The sequence below is a fragment of the Lissotriton vulgaris genome, chromosome 6, assembly GCF_964263255.1.
Source record: "Lissotriton vulgaris chromosome 6, aLisVul1.2, whole genome shotgun sequence".
NCBI lineage: Eukaryota > Metazoa > Chordata > Amphibia > Caudata > Salamandridae > Lissotriton > Lissotriton vulgaris.
This window is the reverse complement of record NC_141694.1, coordinates 1,327,123,906-1,327,140,064: the sequence shown is the minus strand read 5'-3', so window position 1 is coordinate 1,327,140,064 and position 16,159 is coordinate 1,327,123,906. Positions and strand designations below refer to the sequence as shown.

Below are 16,159 nucleotides of genomic sequence, written 5' to 3'. Positions count from 1 at the left end.
TCCCCAACTTTGTTCAACCTAGTTATGGAACCTCTCACCACCTTGTTACAAACATCCAATGTATTCTTTCACATGTACGCCAATGACACCCAACTATATCTCAAATTGCAATCCCCCAAAGACATTGTTCTCCTGAACTCAACGATCAGAAGCACCCAATCCTGGCTTGCCGATAATCATCTCAAACTCAATGCTATGAAAACAGAGTTCCTTCTGATCGCACCTCCCGCGAAGATCTCTACCACTCAAACTTGGCTTAAACACCTAACTGCACTCAATGTCCAACCAACCATCGTGGACTCAGCAAAATCTCTGGGCATAACACTCGACACCAATCTCGACATGCAGCAACACATCAGCAAGGCAACGAAGGGTGCGAACTATCAAATCAATACACTGAGGAAACTCAAACCCTTCCTCCCAGCCAAAGACTTCCAAACTGCAGTACAAGCACTAGTCATCCCTCGAATGGAATACGGCAGCACTGCCCTCTGCGGTCTCCCTCTAACTACTACGGCACCCCTAAGAGCTTCTCTAAACGCTGCAGCGAGACTCATCACTGGGTCAAAAAAACACTTGCATATCTCCCCTGACTTGAAAGCCCTGAACTGGCTGCCTTTGGAAGCCAGAATACATCTGAAAATCGCTTGCATGACACACAAGGCTGTTCACCTGAGCTCACCCGGTTACCTCACCCAAAAGCTGACAATCTCTGGCGGCTCTAGAAACACTAGAGGCACAAATAATCTTCTGCTAAAACCTCGAAGATTCCGGAAGGAAAAAACCTATAAACACTCCTTCTCAGGAATGGCACCCAGGATCTGGAACTCACTCCCTCCTGAAACTAGACTCATCCCCTCCATCACACTCTTTAGGAAAGAAGTAAAAGCCATCCTCATGGCTAAACACACTTGATCTATTAACGTGAATTTTAAAAGTCTCTGCATTGATCTGTATTATCTATGATCCCTCGATTATTCGTATTATTTTCATTATTGAATTACCAGACTGTCTATGCTTACAACTATTTTTACTACTTGCATTATTGATGTACCTGTTTACTATGCTCCCCCATGTACATACCCCACCCCACCTATACCTACAACTGTGATGTACCTTATGGCCTGTTATTCGCCCTCCTGGTGTTATTTTATGCTCTGTAAAGCGCTCTGATATCTGCAAGGATCTTGTCCGCGCTATATAAAACTTTTAAAATAAATAAAATAAATAAGAGTGGGGCACATGTGTACTGGAGACCCCCTAAGTACCGGGGCTGGGCTTTCTCACTCACCAGCACCCCTCAGAAGAGTGGGGTACATGTGCTATGGGGCCCTGTAGCGCACCGGACCAGCTCTGGGCTGCCGCATCACCCTTCGAAAGAGTGGGGCACATGTGTACTGGAGACCCCCTAAGCACTAGGCCAGCTCTCTGCTTTCTCAGAAGGCTGCACTCTGAGGTATATATGTCCTGGAGACACCTAAGCACTAGACAAGCTCTAGCTGCCTCAGACTGCAGCATGCCTGGGAAGAGTGGGGCACGCGTGTTCTGGGGACCCCCAGAGCACTGAGCCAGGACTGGGGTGTCTCAGGCAACGTCACACCTCGGGAGTGCGCAGTAGATGTGTTCAGGAACATCTGAAACTCGTCTATAACCCACATAAACTGCCCCCTAACTTTACCTTAACCTGCCCCTGAGATAGCTCAGTGGGATAATGCTCAGGCAGCAGCGATCTGCGAGTAACCTCTAAACTATGGATAGGAATCCTGCGTGCTAGACCCAGTCTTTCACTGTCCTCGGATGGTTGCGCTACCGTATGTACCATATCTGCTGCCGCTATTAGTCTTTCTGCAAACTTGGTGAAGCGCCTAGACATTCCTGGATGGATACTGCAAGCTATATAAACACAGCAATCGGCCCAGCTGCAGAGAGGATGGGGCAGAGGGGAGGGGACCAAAGAGGAGTGGGGAGGGAGGAGAAGGCGATCGCGAAACGGAAAGCGATCGCTTTTGTGAAAAACAAAGCCGCAAGTGGTGGGCGCCATATGCTTTCAATTATCGCGCCCGTGTCTGAAACCATATACCAGAAATGCGCGAACTAGAGACCAATAGGCCAGGGGCGGAGCAATGCTCCCGCCTATGACCTATTGTGTGCTCTCTTTAAACCAAACATGCAGGCAAAGGCCAATAGCAGGCCGCAAAAGTAAAAAAACATGCACAAGCGTGTTCATTTCCAGGTTCCATTTTGAAAACCCTCTTTTATGGCTGCGACTAACGCTGAATAAAGATATTATTATTATTATTATTATTATTATAACAGGGAAGGAACTTTGTCACGTTGCGACAAAGTATCCTCTCTGACAAGATATAAATCAGGCCCTTAATTCCCGGCCACAAACTGACCTTTTTATGCGTGTAATCATGTCATTGATCCACTCAGTTCAGAATAGAGCAGTGTAACCATTATGGGACTCCTTACAAGGAGGGTGAAAATCAAGATGGGGATAGTGAAACCAAAATGAACAATTCCAGCAGGTATCTCCTCTACTGAATCTGGACATTATGAGACGAGGGTTACCAGAACATAGAATTGCATGCGGGATCTTGAATTACTGGATCTTTTACCACATGTGTTTTCTGAATCTGTGACATTGATCACTGACATTTTCCAGCTGCCAGAGGACATGTTGAGTTGTTTTGCCATTTGAATTTTTACCCATGGTAAAATGGCCCAGGTGTTCCCTTATGCAGAACAACAAGCCACTTAGAATCAGCAGCGGTGATATGTGTGCATGTACCAATCCGACTCATTTGAGGCCTGATAATGAGGGCCTCTGTTGTTTTTCTAATTATTTTACCAGGTGAGTCGGAAATTGATTGGATTTGTTTGATCCTCATTTCTTGTTTTCATCTAGGTGTGAGGTGCAATTAATATTAACACTGCGCTCATGGGTCATTACCTTTAGAGGTAATATTAATCCTGTATGAAAGATAAGGTAGATTGAATGGTAAAATCAAGTAAACTTTGAAATATTATCCTGAAAAACATAACTAGTTATGTGGGGTATGGTGGATACCCTTAGTCTTTAGACAAATAAGTGCTCCCACTTTGCATACACCGGCTGAACACGGGGTGCCAACCCTGCGTAAGAGTAAGCCGTGGCCCATGCAGGTAAGAGCGGTGGGGCCGGGTGGGGAGGGATTTCGACAGACGAAGAGGGAAAATTAATTATGAATTTAATTTTTCCTAGTGTTCGTCTGTCGAACTCGCCACCCCCAACCCGGCCCACCGCTCTTACTTGTTTGGGACGCTCCTGGTAAGAGGCCTGCCCCCTCACACTAACACCCAACACATGCCGGATCTAATTGAGCACATATACGACCAGAACAAGGGGTGCCGACCCTGCATAAGAGGCAGCCGTGGCCCATGCAGGAAAGAGCGGTGGGGTCGGGTGGGGGGATTTCGACAAATGACAACGAGGGAAAATTAATTATTTATTTAATTTTCCCACATGGTCATCCGTGGAATTCCACCCAACCCGGCATCACCGCTCCTACTTGCTTGGACCGTTACTGGTTAGAGGACTGCCCACTAACACCCAACAAATGCTTGATCTAATTAAGCACATATACGTCCTAGCATCATATTCAACTATACCTATCACATAGGCTTACAAGATTACACCATGTACTTAAATGTTGTTTGTATTTCAATTGCCACAGATGTAAATGGGACAAGGGTGGGATACGTCTGTAATTGTAGTACGGTTTGTGTTAAAAACACAATAGCATCTTTTATTTTAAAAAGTTAAAAAACATATGCAAAATTATTTTAATAACTGGTGCAACAGTCTGAGGGAAACGCGAAACTTCTCCAACAGTCCAATTCAGAAACCATTTTTAGCTTATAAACATAATTTAAATGTCAAAAAAAGCCATTTGCGATTCCAGATTCAATACCCTGATCCACATTATCTTTGATGCATCGAGTGCACCTACAAAGGTTTAATGTAGGCACTTTAATAAGATTAGGGTTGGGTGCCGGAAAGGGTGTGCGATGGGAGGGACAGTAGCCCAGCAAAACCAAGTGAAAACTCACATACTTTGGTTTATGCTTATTCACAAAGATTTTGGTATGCAAGTTCCCACCATGGAATTATCAAAATGTTGGAAACTGTTCTCAGACTTTTTGAATCAGGCCCGTAGAGAGCAGGAACACATATTGTATAGCAGTTCTGAAGAATGAACAGCATGGAAATATATTGAATTCCTGCAAAACAGATCAAACTGAGGCATAGAAAACAAAAAAGGGCCCATTTCTCTAACAACATTAGCAATAAGCTTATGAAATATGCATCCTACCTTAGGTGAAAAGGGACCGTGGTCATCCAAAAAAGTAGAATTCCCTGTAAAGAAAAGATAAAATGCAATAATAAATATATTGTGTTTGAAACACCCCTCCCAATTTTTCTGTTAAAGAGATCTAGGACTGCATACTTGCAATCCAGCAAACACAATGAGTTATAGGCTCTTTTAATGCATTCTTATTCGCAAAGGAGATTTTTGTGAAACAGAAAAGGGGAATCTCTAGTAAGGTTCATTCTGCATCATATCCTTCAGCACAGATTCACTGATATTGATACTTAAAATGGTGCCATACTGCTTGGGACTGTCCTAAGGAATTTAAATCCAGTTACCGCCCATACCAGGATTATGTGATTTGCAGCTGACACCACAACTCTTCAAATTTCTCTAAGTAAATTTCGACAGGTCATACTTACCGAAATTTACCAGGGAAACGTTTTCTGGTAATTTCCTAAAACATATCAATTGTGGTGTGGTAAGCACCAAAATCCACATCTTATTTCCCAAAAATTTGTAATAGCTGATAATGATCATACCCGATAAATTATGAACACTTCGGTATTGTATTTTATGAAGAGCCATAATTTTTAAAGCTAATAACGGTCCACTGCTAATGAGGGTCTGTATGAATAACATAAAAGAGCATGTCTTGATATGAAGTTGTACGAGCAAATTGATTAATTGAAACATTATACAGATATTAATAAAAATGCACTGTTATGTTATGTTATGTTAAAAGTGCTTATAAAGCTCACGTACACCAAGCGGTTTCATGGCACTGAGAGCAAAAGAGAAAGGGGCATTAACAACACAGTTGGCTAACTGATATGACTGAGACAATAAAAAAGTCATTAGCAATTTCCTGAACTGCACATAGGGGGTTGTCAACCTAACTTCCACTGGGAGCGAGTTCCAACATTGCAGAGCCAAAACCGCAAATCTGAGCACCTCATGTTTTTTGCGTTTAAATGAGGGCGTAATCAGCGTAGATTCCGAGAAGGAATGTAGTGCTGGATCCTCGAGGAAATAAATTCTGGGCCATTCCCGACTAAGGCTTTAAAAATGGTACATCTCAGCTTGAAGGCACAGCGTTTGGCCACCGGAGGCCAGTGTAGACTCTTCATCAGGGGTTTGACATGATGTTGTATAGGGTGGCAGGCGATCAGACTTGCTGAATGACTTTGCACCAACTGTAAACGATGCAGTTGGTATCCCGGAATACCGGCATAATGAGTTGGCATAGTCAATGCGTGAAAATACTAATGCTAAGACGACCAGAGTCAAGGCCTCAGTGGTCAAAAATCTACTGATTTTACGGATTCTTCGTAGATGGCAAAAACAAGCAGAGACTACTGAGCTGATCTGGGCCTTCACGGATAAGTCACAACTAATCAGGACCCCCAAGCTCTTAACAGAGCTTCCTGGGAGTGGATGGCCAAAAGTTAGAATTCCAGGGATTAGCAATTCCACCTGGGAGAATAAGCTCAGTTTTATCAGGGTTTAATTTCAAGTGATAATCATTCATCCAATCACTGATAAAACTCATGGTAGATTGAAAATTAAACACTGAGGAAGCAGAAGAATTGATGTCAAACACTAGCTGTAGGTCGTCAGCGTTGTTGAAAGTTTCGACCAACTTTCCACATAAGGTAAGAGGTACAAGTTAAACAGAAGGGATGAAAGGGAAGACCCTCGGGGAACTCCACAAGCTAATTTCTTTTTGTGAGAAGAGAAACTAGCGAGGCGGACTGCTTGGAATCTGTCGCTGAGGTAGGAAGAGGTCCTGGACCCCGGCGTTGCTAACAAGGCCGATCAGGAGACCATGATCGACTGTGTCAAACGCGGCCGATAAATCCAGGAGTACCAGAGCCTGGGTAAGGCCCTTGTCAGCTCCCCCTCTAAGCTCTTCCATGACTGCCAGAATGACTGACTCGATTGAATGGGCAGGTCTAAATCCTGCCTGGCGAGAGTCAAGAATGTGAAATTGTTCGATAAAGGAACAAAGGCAGTCTGTTACGTGGGCTTCTAAAATTTTACCTAAGTAAGGCAACAGAGAAATGGGGTAATAATTGCTGAGGACCAGTGGATCCAAATTGGGTTTCTTCAAGGAGGGAACAATTGCAGCAATTTTGAAGGTACTGGGGACGATACCCAATTTGAGGGAATTGTTGAGAAATAAAAGGGGAGGATCAGAGAAGTAAGAAAAGCTTCATGTCGAATATGAGACGGGCAACAATCAGTGGGAGAACCAGAGCTGACTCTTTTAAGTAGAGTGAAAAACAATTCCTTTGAGATTGGGGGATTTGGTATAGAAAAAATTGATTTTTATATAAATCTGGAGATGGCAGTGTAGACATGGGATGACAGATGCTAGCCTGGATAGTAGTGATTCTCTCTGTAAAATAAGAATTGAGGGAATCATATAAGGCTTGTGATGGATCAGGTTTCGTAGTGACTCTGTTCAGATTGGTGAGTTCGTCCACTATAGAGAAGATATCTTTGGACTCATTAGCTGAGTTTATGATTTTTAAGGAGAAGTATTCTGCTTTGGTCTAAAGAATGGCTTTTTTATATTCTTGAAGCTGTATTAATTACATAGAGAGCTTTTTTGTCCGGGGAATAGTTCTGTCTCCACCGGCATTCAGATTGCCTTAATGCCATTTTTTTTTGTTTCAAATCATTGGAAAACCAACGTTGGGCATCATGTGGTCGCATAATTCTGATTTTCTTGAGGGGGTCAAGATGATTGCTGGCAGATTCAAGCCACGTCTCGATATTTTTAGCCTGAATGTCAGGAGACTCCTGTGCCGTAGGGGCAGTGGCAGTTAATAGTGAACAGAAATCATTGATGTTGACACTGTTCCAATTTCTGGCCAAATTATTTATTTTCTGTAAATTTTTCAAAGGGGAAATACTAGATATCGTAAATGGAATAAGACAGTGGTCCGACCAGGTACAAGGGGAAATTGTAGGCTTAGAAATTTCCAAATTAGAGGACCAAACTTGATGTAGAGTATGCCCCTTTATATGGGTAGCTGCCTTCATATGTTGGATGCAATTCATTCCAGAAAGGAGATCAGTGAATTCTAAAGAATCAGTACTTTCCCATACATCGTTGGGCCAATAATTGAAATTTCCAATTATGAGAAGTCTGGCATGGTTTATAGCTAAGTGTGAAATCATTTCACCAAACAATTGAGGGAATGTTGGCATATGATAAGGAGATCTACAGAATAAAGAGCAAATAAAAGAAGACTGGGATGATTCGAATTTGAGTATTAGACTGTCAACTGAAGGAATGCTTATGATCCCCAGTACAGTGAACTGAAGTTTCAGGTGAATAATAGCTGCAACCCCTCCTCCGACTTTACCCGAGGACCTATTGGACTGAAGAATGTAGTAATTATCAGGTACTGCTGCCAAAATGTCGGGGCAGATTCATCAGGAAGCCACGTTTCTTAGAGTAGGAGGATATCAGGTTTATCAGAGTTGATAAGCTGAAATATTTTGAGCTGATATTTTACCATTGAACGAGTGTTCAGATACCAAATTGTGATATCCTTCGCCTCAGGAATAATAGTAACTGATGGGGCCTTGTTGTTAGTATAGGTTTTCCCAGCATGAATGACTCCTAAGATTGTATCCCCATTTGTCAGGATCCCTACCTCATTAAGAGTAGCCAGGGTCTACGGTTCAAGTTCCCTGCAATTGCCTCAGTTATGCTGCTGAGCAAGTGGTAAAACGGGCATAATGGCTGGCCCCTTGCCCCGGTCAGCTACTGACGGTCGCAGACGGGCTTGCCTTTGCGCGCCGGCGGCACGTCCCCTGCGCGACAATTAAAACATGTGACTTATGTAGGCAGCCCTGCTCCGCCCCTACCAGCCCCCAGCGAACAGGAGCCCGGGATTCCTGAATGCCGGCACCCTCCACAACAAACGGGGAAACCCCGTGGTGGACCGGAGTGCGTTGGGAAAACAGCTGACAAGCTAAAGTGCAAGTGCAGGTAGGAAAGCCACAGCACAGAATTTTAAAACAAAGAATTTGTTAAAAAAGAACAAATGACAAAGATAGTGCTAAATAGTTTAAAAGACTCCAGAGGTTAAAACAGTATCACCATCTGACTTGTAAATGCGCGCTTCTGTTTTGTTTCAGAACAGTGGGGCATATTACCAAGCAATAGCGATAATTATCGCTATTGCTTGGTTAGAGACAAAAATTTACCGCTGAGCTGCGGCGATTTTTACCGCAAATAAACCTTGGTATTACCAAGGTTTATCGCAAATGCGATAAAAATCGCCGCAAATGAATGAAATATTCATGCATTACCGAGCTAATGCTCTTAGCCATGTTATCCACCTCCCATTGGATAACATGGCTAAGAACTGCTCAGGGCAGGTGTTAGCTTTTGGAGATATTCACGCTTAGTGCGAATATCTCCAAAAGTTGGTAATAGGAGATAGCGATGTTAGCCACTGTTTTCAGTCGCTAACATCTTGGCACGCCCACTTTGCATGTCATTATTGATAAATATCACTGACATGCAAAGTGGGGCCCAAGATGGTCGCTATCTCCTACTAGCTGTCGCTAACTGGTGTTAGCGACAGATAGGTAATAGGGAGTTAATTTAATCTCCGCTTTCTTGGCTTTTAAAGCCAAAAAAGCGGAGATAAACCCCCTTGATAATATGCCCCAGTATTTTACAGAAATAAAAAATGACTTTGAAACTTGTAGGTATATTTTTAGGTCACCTTATCAGTAAAATATTCTCACTTGTATTACAGCTCTGCAGATGTTAGCTGCGCATGAATACTTGCAAATTATTTCCCACGGGTTGCATTTTGTATGTATGTATTTATAGGTTCTTATATAGAGCAAACCTTGCAAGGAAGCAACGTAGTGATGACACTTATTGGGGGAGAGGCACAGTCTTATAGTGGGGATTACACATATACATTTCGCACACAAAATATTTTTTGGGCACAGGTGAGATTAAGTGATTTGCCCAGAATCAGACAATGCTGAGCCCAGCGTCAAGAAAACAAAGGAAAGACATTTAGGCAGTAGAGGGGAGGTGATTTACCTCAAACAAGTATTGCCAATGTCAATAGTTCTGGCTTCAATGTGGTGCACCCTGCACTCCATAGAGCATGCCAATTTATCTGCATTTACATTGAGAAACCTCTCAACCTGCATGTATACAGACACACTCCTTATCGTGAAATCAGGCAGGTGCACCACTCTGCATGCACTCGCCCACCTCTTACCAAGCACCCACAAACTGCACACTCTACATTTATACTACTCTCTCCCACAATTCACCCTTACCATGCAGTTACACAGCACTTACCCTACACTGCTAAACCACACACTCACCCACTACTCACCTGAAAGTCTCCCATTTCTCATCCGCATCCACCCACCTCTCCACTTTTCAACCAGACACTGCTCACCTTGTTTCCGGACATCACTGACCTTGCATTCATACACTGCTCACCTGCCTTTCTCTGATTAAAAACATCACTCTTCACTCACCCACTTTTCACCATGCACACCCACACACCTCCCTTCACTCCAAAACCGCTCACCTTGCTTACCTTGCTCGCACAGTGATCACCCTCCACACTCGCACCACTCAAATTGCACTTGCACACATCAAACACCCTCTACTCATACAATGCTTACCCTGAACTCACCCAGCTCTCACCCTGCACTCAATCACCTCTCATCCTGCAACCACACATCTCTCACCCTGCACTCACAACACTCATCCTGTACTCATACTGTTCATATACCTCTCACTCTGCATGCATGCTGCCTGCTCATCTTGCAATCACATGCTGCTCACCTTTACAAAGATGCCTTTCACCATGCACTCAGACACTGATCTCCCAGCACATGCATGCACTCTTCACTTGACATACTCACCATGTACTGATCATCTGGTGCTCAAAAAAACTAACCTAGCACTCATGCACAGCTCACCAATAATCTGGCATTCAGACTACCTTCACCCTGCACTTAGACGCCTCGCACCCACGCTCATCAGATACCCCTCACCTTGAATTCATAGGAATTTACACACTACTAACACACCACTCACGCTGACTGCTCAGCCTGAACACTCACACACCACTCACCCTGTACTAACACACCAGTCATGGCCAGGACAAAGTTAACACATCACAGAGGTGATGGACTTGGCCCTCTCTGCAGGGTCACCCCCAAACTTTTGGTTTCCGGATTTAGGTCTCTGCAAACTTTACTACTGCCAATCAGTGCTAAACTGTTTGCTCTTTCTCCTTTAAACATGCCAAAATCAGCTTCCACCCAATTGGAACATTTAATTTACTTGTAAGTCCCTAGTAAAGTGGGACTACATGTATACAGGGCCTATAAATTAAATGCTACAATAAGGCTGCAGCACTTATTATGTCATCCATTTAAGACACCTTTGCAAACAAGTCTCAAGTCTCCATTGCAGTCTTTTGTGTGCACTTTTAAACTGGCATTTAGACGTGGCACAATAAATCTTTTGCCAGGCCTAAACCTTAATTTTTAATAAATATAGGTCACACTTATGGTAGGCCCTAATCAGCCCATAGGGCAGGGAGGAATGTATTTGAAAAGCAGGACATGTAATTATAAGTTTACATGTCCTGCGAGTGAAAAACTTGCAAATCCATTTTTCATTATAGGAAGGCCGACCTCTCCCATAGGATAACATTGGGTTACCTTATTACATTAATAAGTGCTATCTTTTGTTATGGAGTAGAAGTAATATCATGTTTGGTGTCTGAAGAATTGTCCTTTAAAACCCTCTTTAATGGTAAAGTCAGATTTTAACCAAAATTCTGAAAATTCCACTTTTAGAAAGTTGGCATTTTCTTTTTTCTAACTATTTGGTGCCAGCAGCCTGTCCATTGGTCACATGACTAGGTGTAGTTGACAGGTGGCCGTTGAGTATTTCTCCCGAACAGTGTCATATTAAAGGGTGTGGGTGCTGGCAGGATGGGGGACGTAGAAGTCAACTACCACACTTACACTTCAAGCGCTCTGGCTTATCTCACACACTAGCCTATTGTACATCCAGAAAGACTGGCAACAGAGCAGTGAGGCAAGAAATTCCAGACACCTCTATAGGGGGAGAGCTCCAGTGCTACTCTCACTTGAAAGTGGGTACCATGTATAAAAAGAGGCACCTCAGACCCAATCTTCAATATACACCTGCACCTCTGGATACTACAGAAGAATAATGTCATGCTGCCCTGATACTTGAAGCATGCCCAGCTTGCTGAGAAGAAAGACTGGACCTGCACGCTTCATCCCAGGCTGAAGTGACTCCAAGGGTCAGCTGGATGACCTCCTGCTCCCAGAATATGTCCAGCCATGCGACTTGTTGTCAGGCACTTTGCAAGTACAGCAATTACTGAGAACGCAAGTGTATTTGGCAGCTGGTGGCCACCTTAAAATGCATGCACATATGGACATGCGATCTCCATGGTGGTTTATCTAATAGGAGAAATCAACTGTAGTGCAGTCTCTACCAGTGCACCATGATGGAAAATTTCTTCCTCACATGCCGCTCCAGCATCATTATACTGGAACACGTCATCCACGTCAGGTGTAGGAAACCACCCACCAGCCAATGAGTGAGCAGAGTACAAGCACTTTTCAAAGGATGCACACAACTCTCACCCAATGAAATACTGTACTCAAGGACAGCAACATCTCAGTGGGGCTAAAGCCCCACAGAGATGCTTCTGGAAGCTCTTTTTCTATTCCTCGCATGAGGTCTAGCAACAGCTGCTCTGTCAAGCCACCTATTAAAGTAAAAAACTTAATAGAAGTGAATGTAATCTAAACTTGCAAAGTTTCCACTGATGAAAAATTGGCCAATGTATAGGGAGACAACCCCTTACTTTTCAGTATTGGGACGAATTCTGTTTTTATTACTTCTCCTAAGCTCAGAAGTGTATGCAGGGAGTGGAATTTTGAATTTAATAGAAATGCCTGCACCCTCACAGTTGTTTTCGGGAATAGGTTTGACCAAGTTAAACCTGGCAAAATGGTTTGGGATAAAATGCCTAGTAAAAAGCCAAAAAAAGCTGATTTTAGTGCTATAAATACTGAATCAGCATGTTCTGCATCATTATGAGGCGGGGAAATAGAAATAGGAGATATTTAATGCAGCAAGTAAATATCCCATCCTGGACTATTGTTCTTAGTAATTGTGTTAAAATACCCCAGCATTTTATGTTCTAAAGGGCCACAATTTAACAGACCGATAAGGTTTAACAACCATCATATTAAAAAAAAACACTAGGCAAAAAATGATTACTGTTCACAAAAAAACTTGTTTCTTGAAATACGGGAAAAACATGGAAAGTTTTTTGTGAAAGACGTGTTGGATGAGGTAAATTATTTTTGAAGCTCGGAGTAGTCTTTGAAAAAGGTCCAAGTTATGGGGCAACCTGCTGCTCCCATTAAATTAAAAAAACACGCATGTTGAAGGAAGCTCTTACCACATTGGTCTTGTGAGGTTCCAGGACTTTTTCAAGTGGAAGTTAATGAGCCTGTTTCTTAATAATCCCATAGATAGGGCTTTGTGGCAAAATCTTCTTGTTTTAAAGGCCCATGTTAAGATACATACACTCACAGTTAGTTGAAGGTGCATAGAAGTTATTGACGTGAGGAGCACAATCAATCAATCAATCAGTCAGGGTTTTATAAAGCACACTACTCACCCATGAGGGTCTCAAGGCGCTGGGAGGGGGAGCAGCTCCGGATCAGTCGAAAAGCCAGGTCTTGAGGTCCTTCCTGAACGTGTGCAGGGTCGGGGAGCGTCTGATGTTCACATGGCGCTTGTTCCCGGTCTTGACTGCGATGTGTGAGAAGGCTCTCCCTCTTGTTCTGTATCTGCGGATGCTGGGGACCTCTGCCAGGGTGAGGTTAGCGGGCAGAGGTTACTCATGGGTACATGGAAGGATACTCTCTTGTTGAGGTATCTGGGTCTGATGTTGTTGAGGGATTTGTAGGGTAGGTGAGGAGTTTGAAGGTGACCCTCTTCTCGACGGGGAGTCAGTGGAGGTCTCGTAGGTGTTGGGTAATGTGTTTGTGATGCTGTGTTCTGAGGACGAGTCTGACTGTGGCTTTCTGGATGGTTTGGACTTTGTGTAGAAGGGTTCTGTTGATTCTGGCATATAGGGCATTGCCGTAGTCCGGTCTGCTGGTTATGAGTGCGTAGGTGACAGACCTTCTCGGACGCAACAGCGTTGACCTGAAAGTTCCTGGAGAGGAAGGAGTCAAGGATGATGCCGAGATTTTGTGAGGACGGCCACCAGGTGTTGTCCCAGGTGAAGGTGCAGGGTCCGGGGATGAGGACTTCGGTCTTCTCTGAGTTGAGCTTCAAGCAGCTGTCTTTCATCCAGGCCGCCATATTCTTCATTCTTTCCTGGAAGCAGAGTCTGGTGTCTTTGGGATTCTTCATAAGTGAGAGGATGACCTGGGTGTCGTCGGCGTAGGAAACAATGCTGAGCCCATGCTGTCTGACTATGACGGCGAGAGGGGCCATGTTGATGTTGAAGAGCTTGGGGCTGAGCGATGATCCTTGGGGTACTCCGCAGTTGATGTCAGTGTGTTCGGAGAGGAAGGGAGGGAGTCTGATCCTCTAGGTTCTGCCAGGGAGAAAGGATTGGATCCAGTCGAGGCCGGCTCCTTGTATCCCTGCGTCCTGAAGTCTGGCTGTGAGCATGCGATGTGAAACGGTGTCAAAATCTGCAGAGAGGTTTAGAAGGATGAGGGCTGCAGTGTGTCTCCTTGGTCGACTTGCATGCCGATGTCGACAGTGGTGGCGAGGAGGGCAGTCTTGGTGCTGTGGTTGCTGCGGTATCCAGACTGAGAGGAATCTAGGATGGAGTTCTCTGCGATGAAGGTGGTCAGCTGAGCGTTTACGAGTCTCTCAGTGACTTTGACCCCGAAGGGGAGGAGAGAGATGGGCCGATAGTTTTTCAGGTCCATTGGGTCGGCCTTTGCTTTTTGAAGAGGGGTTTCACCTCCGCCCTCTTCCAGTCATCTAGGCAGATACCAGATATTAAGGAGGCTTTGTTGGTCTGTCCTAGTTCGGGTGCAATGGCAGTGGTGGACCTGTGAAATATGTGCGGTGGGAAGAGATCCGTTGCGGCTCCTGAGTGGGTTTTATTCATGGTCCCAGTGATGTGTTTGATGGTGGTGGGATCCCTGTTCATGATGGTTGGCCTAATGGTGGTGGTGGGTAGGGGGTTGGTGTTCGGCGTCTGTTCGCTGACGTTGTCGTATAAGACCTTGATCTTCAGATGGAAGTAGGAGCTGAGCTTGTCGCAGAGTTCCTGGGAAGGTGTGATGTCCTTGGCTTTGCGGGGGGTTTTGTAAACTGCTGTATGACGTTGAACAGTTCCTTGGTGTTGGATGCAGTGGCAGTCCTTCCAGAGGGGTTGGGTGGTGTGGCTGAAGTGGATGTTTGTCCCTGCCGCGAAGATGGGGTCGAGGGTGTGTCCAGCTCGGTGCATGGGCATGTTGACCAGCTGCTTCAGTCCGAGGTTGTCGAGGTTGTCGAGGAGAGTGGTGGAGTCGGGGTTGTTGCAGTTGTTGAGGTGAATGTTCAGGTCCCCGAGTAGGACGTAGTCCATGGAGGTGATGGCGTGGGATGAGTCGAGCTCGGCGTTGGTAGTTGCAGACTGGGTGTGAGGTTCTGGCGGTCTGTAGATGAGGGTTCCACATAGCGTGGTCCTGGCACTGGTCTGGATCTGGAAGTGGAGGTGTTCTGTTTTGGAGTGGGCGTTACTCGTGCTGGATGTGGAGAGTCAGAGGGGGGTCTTGTGTGCGATGGTGAGTCCTCCTCCTCGGCGGGTGGGGGCGGTCCTTTCTCTGGAACTTGTAGCCATCGGGGATGGCAGTGGCAATGTCGGGCCAGAGGTGCGTTGGTCCAGGTTTCCGTGAAGAAGGTGACGTCGGGCGAGAGGGTGTCAATCAGGTCCCAGATCTTTATGGAGTGTCGGTGCAGGGAGCGCACACAGCAGCACATCCACCTCAGCCTCTATTTACCCAGCAACTGCCTTCCCATGGAATTCAAAGAGCTTGGAACCCCCTTCGACATTCCAGCTGTGAGCCTTTCACATAATCACACAACCAGCTAACATCTTTGTCCATCTATAGAAGTAACAGTGTGGTTGTTCAGCAACTATTTTATTAGACAAACCAGTTCTGTTTCTTTTTGCAACCCTGGATGTTGAATTACTCCAAGTAGAATGTGCAGTAGTGATGGGATTGTTCAGAGGAGAAAATCTTATATGTGCAGGTAAAAATACATGCTCACCCTGATTTTTTGAAAAAGGAACAGCGACTCTTCATACTCAGATCAGTGTTTTTGCACATAAGTTCCAATTATGTTAACAAAAAACCTTTGTTTTTTAACCTCGCAGGGCTTACGATAGGCTAATATGCAAAATCTTGGGGAAAATCAGCTTTGGTGGTAGGAGGACATAGAAACAGGTTCGTTGTTTTGCACCTGGAACACTAATAGGTACCAGATTATTCCTTTGTATCCTGACAAAAGGAAAATCAATTTCCACACTACACCAATCACACACTTTGGCTTATGTTACTCACCCAGTATACCTAGTAGGTTATTGACACCTACATAGTTATTTTGAACAACATTTCTGTTCAAAATGATATTGCCACTGTAAATAAATAAACAAATAAGATGCAGCGCCTAGAGACCTGTTAAGTGCTGTGCAAAATGTAAATGCAATAAGAAATCA

At 44.5% G+C, this 16,159-nt stretch overlaps 1 protein-coding gene across 1 annotated transcript in view; it reads right to left on the bottom strand.

Annotated features, from left to right (window-relative positions):
- UST (uronyl 2-sulfotransferase) overlaps nucleotides 1-16,159 on the bottom strand; it is a 911,106-nt gene that overhangs the window by 544,520 nt on the left and 350,427 nt on the right. The window contains exon 2 of the mRNA XM_086927463.1: nucleotides 4,359-4,402. Coding sequence (XP_086783589.1) covers nucleotides 4,359-4,402 — 44 coding nt within the window. The remainder of the gene's footprint in view (nucleotides 1-4,358; nucleotides 4,403-16,159) is intronic.